At 36.0% G+C, this 9,912-nt stretch overlaps 1 protein-coding gene across 1 annotated transcript; it reads left to right on the top strand.

Annotated features, from left to right (window-relative positions):
* Positions 1-3,325: 3,325 nt before the first annotated feature.
* On the top strand, positions 3,326-9,912 carry LOC102024465 (olfactory receptor 50-like). The gene is made up of 2 exons (XM_005382925.2): positions 3,326-3,333; positions 8,973-9,912. The coding sequence occupies exons 1-2, from the start codon at positions 3,326-3,328 to the stop codon at positions 9,910-9,912; spliced, it is 948 nt and encodes a 315-aa protein (XP_005382982.2).

The raw sequence follows: 9,912 nt of genomic DNA, 5'->3' as shown, positions 1-9,912 counted from the left end.
CTTTTTATGTCATTTGTGTTGACACCTGCTGTTTCATTAATACCTATTCATCTGACATTGTTTTTCTTTGTTTTGTTTGGCAGTTGTTGAATTGTTATTTCCTGATTCCTTGTTGTTTTTAGAGATCCCTCCTTTCATGTTCATTGGGGCAATTCTGTCTTCAAGGTCTGAAAGTTTATCTTCAGCTTTGTTCAGGCAGTTTTGCAAGCTTTCAAAGGAACTTTTAAGTTCCTGGATATCTGTTTGCATCTGTTTCATACCTTCTAGTTCTTTTCTATATTGTTCCCTGCAGGTTTCATTGAGTTGTCTATGCTCTTCTATTTTCTTGTCTATGTCATTTTTGGATATGCTGAACATTTCTTTCATTATTGTTCTCATTTCTTTTCTCACCTGCGACATTATTTTTGATCTGATGTCTTCTATAGCCTGATAGAATTTTCTTTACTTCAGTTGCTATCATTTCAGAAATTTTAGGTGTATGACTTTTATTCTCTTCTGTGTTGATGCTTCCTGGACTTGTTTTGGGTGGTGTGGAAGTCTGGGATTGCACTTTGCTCCTTTGTTTTGTCATTTTTGAAGGACCAGAGACTCCCTGTAGTGCAGTCTCACTGTCCTGATTGTGTGTGAGTGGCAGGGCAAGAGTCTGAAGGTCCCCAGTGCTCAGTGTAGCTCCTGTGCTGGTGAGTGGTGGCAACCCAGCCCGAGCGGACACACTATGGGTGTGGCGGGTAACCACCGAGGCCCCAGAGGGTGCCCAAGGTTTTGCCTGCCTTGCACGCTAATTAGAGAGGCAGAGCCTAGAGTCACCCGGTTTCCTGAAGATGTCCAGGATTTAGCCCAGTCTGGGGCAACACACTATGGAGGGTAGCCACCAAAGCCCCAGAGGGTGCCCGAGGAAGAAACACATTTAATTAAAAAGGAAATTCCACAAATTAAAAATGACAGGATGGAAAACAATATTCCACACAATGGGAACCCAGAAAGAAACAGTAGTTAACTATCCTAACTTTAGACAAAGTGGATTGCAAGCCAACGCTGATCAGAAGAAACAACAAGGATTGTTACATATTGGTCAGTGGAACAATTCAACAAGAAGAGATAACAGTTATAAACATAGATAAACCAAATACCAGCATGCTTAACTTCAAAACATACTAGCAGACATGAAATATCAGATAAACACCGACATAGTGATACCTCAGTTCATGAATGCTTTTGTTTGGAAACAATTTGGTGTGCAAACAGAAGTGTTTAGCAAAACTTTGTTTTTGTTTGTAAACTCTGTATCAGGTTACAGACACAACTCTGGCCATCTTTTCTTTACAAACATAACCATCTTTTCCTACATCATAGAACAAATAAAGTTCATGAGATAACCTTGTACAATATAATGTGGGAACTCAATATTCAACTGTCACAGATAGATAACTAGACAAAGAAATATCAGAGTTGAACCAAACCTTCAAACAAATAAACTTGATAGATGTCTAGAGATTATTCCATCCAACAATAACACAATACATATTCTTCTCAGCAGCACATGGGACAGTCACCAAAATAGGTCACATATGCGTTAATAAAGCATGCTTAAATAAATGAAAAAGAACTGAAATTATGCTATGCACATTATCAGATCACAATGCAATGAAACAACAAACCAATGGGAAAAGGAATTACAGAAACTATGAAAACACGTGGAAATTAAACAATACACTCTTGAAATATCAATAAGTCATAGATGAAATGAAGGAAGAAATTAGTTTATAGAATCGAGTGGTAATGTCAATACAACATGCTGGAAGCTATGGGACACACACACACAGAAAGAGAGAGAGAGAGAAACAAGCAGCCCTAACAGGGAAGTTTATAGCAGTGAACTCCCACATCAGAAAAACAAAATGAGCTCCAATAAATAATTTAATGATGCACTTCAAAGTTCTAGTAAAACAAGAACAATCCTAATTCAAAGACAGTAGGAGAATGGAAATTACAAAGATCAGAGAAGTTAACAAAATTGATACCCAAAATACAAAGAATCAATAAATTGAAGGGATTGTTTTTCAAAAGAATAAACAAAATAGACAAACCCTTAGCCAATCTTACCAAAAAAAGGGAAGAAAAGACCAAAATCTGTACCATTAGAAATGAAAGGCAAAAATCTCAATAGATTCTTCCCGAGTCCAGATCACTGATAATAAATTTGAGAAACTGTACTCTGATAAAGTGGGAAATTCAGAAGAAATGGATAGATTCCTAAACACACTTGAAGTACCAAAGCTGAACCATGAAGATATAAAAATCCAGAATAACCCTATATCAGTCAATAAAATTGAAGAAGTAATAAAAAACTACCAACTAAGAAAAATCCAGCTACTGATGGAGTCTCTGCCAAATTCTACAAGAATTTTAGAGAGGATCCAATGCCAATACTCTAAACTGTTTAATGAAATATGCAAATCAATAAATTTAATATGCCACATAAATAGAAATAAGAACAATAACCATACCATCATCTCAATAGATGCAGAAAAAGCATTTGACAAATCCAACACCCATTCATTACAAAACCCTGAAGAAATTAGGATTAGAAACTCTTTATCACAATCTGATGAAAGTCGTCTATGAAAGGCCATGGCTAACCTCATATTAAATGGAGAGAAGAAGAAGACTTTCCATTTAAAATCAGAAACAAGACAAGGTTGTCTGCTATCACCATTAATATTCAACATAGCTCTCAAAACATTAGTCCGAGTAATTAGGCAAGGAAAAGAAATAAAAGGGATATAGATATGAAAAGAAGAAGTTAAATTATCATTATTTGTGGATTTCATGATCCTCTACATACAAGACCCCAAAACCTCCAACAAAAGACTGCTAGAATTAATAACCAAAGTCAGTAGCATAGCAGGTTAAAGTCAACACTTGAAAAGCAATAGCTCTCCTGTACACCAATAATAAACTCACTAAGAGAGAAATTAAGGAAACAATAAATTTCACAGCTGCATCAACAAAATGAGATTGTTAGAAATTAACCTAATTGAGGAACTGAACAGCAGATCAGAAAAGGGAAGGATACTCTCTGTTCCTGGATGGATAGAACCAATACGGTAAAAATGGTCATATTTCCAAAACCCTTATACAGATTTAATTTAATTCCAATCAAAGTACTGATGTCATTCCTCACAGAACTAGAGAAAATGATCCTAAAGTTAATATGGAGCCAGGAAAGACCTAGAATACCAAAAACAATTCTGGGGAATAAGGGCAAGTCAAGTGACATCAAAATCCTGGACTTCAAGTTATACTACAAAGCTACCGTAAAAAAATGACATGGTGTTGGCAAACAAAACAAAACAAAATAACAGACTTGTGTGTCAATGGAACAGAATACAGGTTGCAAAAACAACTCTAGGAACATTCAGCTACTTTTTCTTCCATAGAAAGGTCAAATACTTTTGCTAGAGGAAGAATAGTCTTTTTAACAAATGATGCTGGGTAAATGGATTATCCACATGCCAAAGGTTGAACCTAGACCCATACCTCTCACCATGCACTAAAATAAAATAAAAATTCACCAGAGATCTAAATAGCAAAGCAGAAACACTTAATCTGGTTGAAGATAAAATAGGTAAAACTCTTGAAGACATAGAAGGAGGCAAAGACTTTCTGAAAAGAACCCTAGTTGCACAAGAAAAAATACCAAGAATCAATAAATGGGATCATATAAATTTAAAAGCTTCTGTGCAGCAAAGGAAACCACCAACAGAGTGAAGAGACAATCTCTAGAATGAGAAAAAAATTTGCCAGCTACTCCCCAGATAAATACTAATATCTAGAATATATAAACAGCTAAAAAGTATTGTACCTCCAAATGTAAAGACTGGATCAAAAACTGAGTATCAGAAATGAATTGACACTTCTTAGATGAAAAAGTACAAATGACCAATAAATACATGAAGGAATGTTCAACAATGCTGACCATTCATGAAATGCAAATCAAACATCAATGAGATTCTATCTTATGCCAGAAAGAATGGCTACCTTCAAAAAAATCAAGTAAGAATCCTTTTTTCATTGTTGATAGGAGTGTAAACTCTTACAACCTATGGAAATCAGTAGGGAGAGTCCTCAAAAAATAAATATAGAAATTTTATTTGACTCACCTATTCTTCCCAAAAGGGTCACAGACATCATGTTACAGCAATAAATGCATATTCATGTTTACATCAGCATAATTAATAATAGCCACATTTTGGAAGTAGCCTATATGTCCATCAACAGATGAGAGGATAAAGAAAATATGGTATTTACACACAGTAGAATACTACTGTGCCATAAAGAAGGATAAAGTCAAGTCATTTGTAGGGAAATGGAAAGACCTCGAGACCATAATGTTAACTGAAGTAAATCAGATGCACAAGCTCAAGTATTGCATAGTTTCTCTTATGCAAGATGGCTGGCATATAAATAAAGTGCAGAACAAAAGATGGATAATAGCAAAAAAGAGAAAAAAGTTATTGTAGTCTAGCACAACAAATGTATCTAAAAGTGTACACTGATTTTTTAAAATTAATTAATTTTGTTGGCACATTTTAGATATAGACGATGATCACATTCTTCATATGGAATTTGTACTTGTATATGACATATCTTGATTCTTCTTTTTTCACATTCCCCTTCCCTCCCTTCAACCCCCTCTACCCTTCCTTATTCACAAAAGCTTTGCTTTCATTCTTTTCTTTCTTTTCCTTTCTTTCCCCCTCCTCCTCCCTAGTTCCCTTTCCCATTTGAACATTTTATTTCTACTTCACAATGTCGATTTTACATCCTATCAGGCATCCTTATTTACAATTTTGGTTTCTCACACCAGAGAAACAATGCAATATTTACACATGTGTGTCTGATTTTTTTTTTTTTACTAAATAGTATGGTCTCAAGGTGCATCCATTTACCTATAGAAGTCTCAAGTTTATCCTTCTTTATGGTTGAGTAGTACTCCATTGTATAAAAATACATCTTTTTGGAAATGGCCAGAAGCACCCTCTTTCTCTCCCTTACATATGCAAACTATCCACCCCAGGGTGGGTGTAGCTCTCACACCCATAATCAATCAAACTCTAAAAGCCTGTCCCATGGCCACATGAGGCTTTGGGGGGACACATAGACACAAACCATAACAACTATAAAGATACCTGCTACCCATTTAACATTATAATTTATTTTTTAAAATGTATTAATGTGTAGAGATATCAAGAAATTGTCTACAGTAAAGTTCATTTAACTCTTTCAACCTCTCTATGAGTGAGATGCTAAGCACACATTTTTTGATGTGTTTTTGATATAATGTTTATAAGTGGAGGAAATTAGACATTACCACAATTATGTGACGCGATGAGTATGTTCTCTAGTTCGATTTTAGTAATAAGTTATCTATGTTTCTGAAAACATGCTGTATACCTTCCTTACATAAATGTGATTTTACGTATCAACTACACCAAATAAAACAATGTTTTGAGGAGCATACATATGATATTAGAATTTATGACCCACAGCAATGTATATTTTCAATGGTAAATCATAACATCATCTTGTTTCTTTATTAAAAGTGATTAAGACTACCAATTAATACACAGCACTGCCTTCAAAGAGCATCCTAAAAACACTGTTTCCAATATTTTTTATATGCAATGAAAACCTACTTAGTATGTCTTTCCCTGATTATTGCTGACTTTGAACACCTTTCTATATGGCCAACCCATTTGAAGTTATTTTCTCTGAAATCCTCATTAATTTTATTTGGCTGTTTTTCAATTTCTTTTTTTTTATTTTGAAGAGACAAAAAAGAGACAAAACACCAATAAGAACAATACATAATTTCAAAACAAGATGATAGGAAATTAACAATGGTTATTATATTGCATATTATTATCTTCAAAGTAGTTGCTCAGTAGTTGCTCAGGCACAAGCATGAAAAACTGATCAAACAACATAAGCACTAATGGTTCCCTTCAGTGAACTAATAGAAATTAGTAGAGCAATTATCTTAGCTATCATATGTATATATACATATCTCTTTTCCTTCCTTCTTTTCCCTTTTCCTCATCCCAATTTCTTTCCTTTTGAGCAGTTTATTTCCCTTTCACTACATCTATTGTACCATTTTAATCTTATTTACTCTTTCAATTTCTTACAATGGGGAACAATACAACGTTTGCACATGCTGTTCTGATTTATTGTGTCTGCATATCTAAGTAATTTTTATTATTCACTAGAAGTTGTTGCAGGGGCACTTTTTGAAACTGGAAGGGAAGAGAATATAGATGAAGGTTTTTCTAGGAAATGCTATGTGGTCCTGAGGAAATAATAATGTCATTTATTAATTCAAAGAGATATTATTTCTTGTACTGTTTAATCAAATGAGAAACCTTGCAGACTCTTTGACATATCTCCATGCATGTATGGGAAGAGAAAAGTGTCAATGCTGTTTTTTGGATTTGGGAAAGGGGGAAGTTTTGTCTACCCATGACTTCTTTGCAAACAAGCATTATCATGAGGGAAACTGATGATTAACCATGACCTACGAGAAACATTTCTGAAGTCTAAATACCTTGCATAATTCCTACATACAAAGAGTCATTCCATGTATGGGTGAATTTAACATAAACAGAACCAACGAATAACACTTCTAAATAGCCACACACCTCCACTTTGAGTAATGCACACGTGCTATTCATTTTAAAACAGGCATTGAAGAAACAGGGCTGGAAATGTATGGAACGGATTTGGTATCAATTTTGTAAGAGGTTGAGTGAAAAGTAAACATAGAATGTTTACTTTGTGGTATTGTGAGAATCTTACATAGACAGGATGCTGATGCCAAAATGTTTGAAGAAGAGATGAAGATTTATAGAAACTACATCCCATTCCCCAGGTCCACTGGTATGCTGATACACAAGTTCTCTCATATTATAGGGTGAAGATATTTTCCTGAAGTAGAAGAAGACTTCAAATAGCAAGAGACATTTATTATCACATGTAATCTCCAGCTTGCTTTATTATGGACTCTGAGTCAGTTTTTGCAAAATAAATTGAGAAGGCAAGAGGTTTTGTGAACTAAAATGTTGGTAATAACTGCCTTTTGGTTAGTGTCATTATTCCGCCAAGGGCGAACTCTCTTATGCCTGCTTTAGTGAATAGTTCTTCCCCAAGAGAGTCAGGCACAGTGAGGCAATTTTATCTCTTTGTCTCTAATTTGGACCTTGTGCTTGGGGATTTCCACCAAGGTCCTCTACACGATTTGTAAAATTAGAACTCACACCAATATTTCAGAAGGTGTGAGCAAATGTGTATCCTTATATCTGTGTTTGGGTTTGAACTGATAACTCTTTGCCTTTTGCAATAGAACTTCGAGCCTTTAAGAATCTCTACTTATTACACTGTATCCTGTGTCTTCTAGAGAGAACTGGAAGGACCTGTGCATATCTTGAAGGTATCTGTGCTGATCATCCAAGGGACTTTGTTAGAGCACAAGTAGGATTTACATTAAGTAGTATAATTATGTTTTTTTCTTAATTTGTATAGTGTATGCTCAGGGTGTGCTGTAGAACCCTAGAATTTATCTCTCTTTAAACCAGGTAGCCAGTTACCATTCTCACTGTGAGAAAATGGTTCTTACTGACATAGTAATAAGTACCATAACTGAAAATGTAACCCCTCTCATGTTACAATACCACATAACAGGATTTAATGCAGTTGGATAAAGAATGTAGGGATTTTAAGATATTTTCAGTGAAGTTAGGATAATGGGTATATTAATGCAAACTTTATTTCAACCCCCCTATGAATGATTGGACAGATAGTGAGGCATTTCTCAGCACTCAAAGACAAAGAGCTTCAGTCTGCATCATAAGTCTTCGTGTAGACTATGAATTCTATTTTTTAGTAGCAATCAAGTTCTGTTTTCCTATTCTTTTTTATTGCTCACGTAGTTATATCTAAGAGGAAAAGAAAAGAGAAAATGAAAAGGAAGATAGGATCAATGATATACAGGAAATGATAGAAATATAACAAAAATATACTAGGTAAGAATCTTTGGCATTAAACTTATATTTGGAATCACAAGAAAAAAGAACATATTATCTCTTTTTACTAGAAGACAAAAAACTTCTTTGGCAGTGCCAAAGTCAAGAACTTCCTGGTGTTCTAAGGAGTTGAATAAGATGATTTAGTTTGAGTTGATGGAATAGAGAATGTGTAACTTGATATTCTAGACACATTCCATGACAACTCCTTAGAAAAGTAAAGGAAGACTGGAAGTATTGATTGAGAAAACAATTTTCTTAAAGGACGAATTTAGGGATATATGATATATAATTAGGTATTTTGTTATTACTATAGATTCAATACCTTGATATTTTTGCCTCAGCTCCCTTTGTATGGGGATAGTTCCACCAGACCTGCAGATCCTAGTATTTGCAGCTTCAAAGTCATGAACTGGGTTCTCTTATCTTGATCCAGTCCAGGCAAACAAGCACCAACCGAAGTGTGATCAGCCGACTGAAACAGGTTGAAAGAGCTCACCCTAGCATTACAGATCATCTAGTAGTTTTTCTACTAACTAGTTACTGATCAGGTGTGGACCTGAATACCCCATCTCAAATTTTCATCATGAATTCCTGGCCTCCTCAAATGGAACTTGGTGTGCTCTGATAATCATTATGATGTTTATTCATTGCTTATCCAAAAATATTTAGTTGTTTTCTAGGTAGATAATATCCTTTGCCAACACTAGCCCATTATTGTATGTTGAGGGTGACACATATGTGCTGATTAGTTCAAGACCAGGTGTTTATTATGGAAAAGTCAAAAAGACTTATTTTTTCGCATTTTCATCTCCCTTTCCATGCCCAGAAAAAGAGAAGAAGAAGAAAGAGAAAGAGGAGGGTAAGGTGGAGGAGGAAGAGGAACAGGAGTATGAACAGGGATAATCGGAGCAGTGTGTCTGAGTTCATCCTCTTGGGGCTCCCCATCCGACTAGAAGAACAAGGCATGTACTATGCCCTCTTCCTGCTCATGTACCTGACCACAGTGCTGGGGAACCTGCTCATCATCCTGCTCATCAGGCTGGACTCCCGCCTCCACACCCCCATGTACTTCTTCCTCAGCCACCTGGCTCTCACTGACATCTCTTTCTCATCAGTCACAGCTCCAAAGATGCTCATGAATATGCTGATGCATAGCAAATCCATCTCATATGCTGAGTGCATTTCCCAGGTATATTTTTTTGTGTTGTTTGCAGGTCTTGACAGCTTCCTTCTCACCTCCATGGCATATGACAGGTATGTGGCCATCTGTCACCCGCTACACTACACCACCATCATGAGCCAGAGACGCTGTTTCCTGCTAGTAATTGTGTCCTGGGGGTTATCCATTGCCAATGCCCTTGTGCATACCATTCTATTATCCTTTCTCTCTTTTGCCAGAGACAACACTCTCCATCACTTTTTCTGTGACCTCTCTGCCTTACTCAAACTGTCCAGTTCAGACTCCACCATCAATGAGATGGTCATTCTCATTCTAGGAACTGTGGTCTTAACCCTGCCATTTATATGTATTCTGGTGTCCTATGGTCAGATTGGAGCCACCATACTGAAGGCTCCCTCAATCAAGGGAATTTGCAAAGCCTTGTCTACATGTGGCTCTCACCTCTGCGTGGTTTCTCTCTATTATGGAACAATTATTGCCATTTATTTTTTCCCCTCGTCCAATAACACTAATGACAAAGATGTCATTGTGACTGTATTGTACAGTGTGGTCACACCCATGGTAAATCCTTTTATCTACAGTTTGAGGAACCGGGATATGAAAGGAGCTCTGAGAAATCTGCTCAGTAGAGGACTATTTTCAGTGTAA

Source organism: Chinchilla lanigera, unplaced genomic scaffold (assembly GCF_000276665.1).
Source record: "Chinchilla lanigera isolate Chin_1 unplaced genomic scaffold, ChiLan1.0 scaffold00018, whole genome shotgun sequence".
Lineage (NCBI taxonomy): Eukaryota > Metazoa > Chordata > Mammalia > Rodentia > Chinchillidae > Chinchilla > Chinchilla lanigera.
This window is presented reverse-complemented; position numbering and strand designations above follow the sequence as displayed.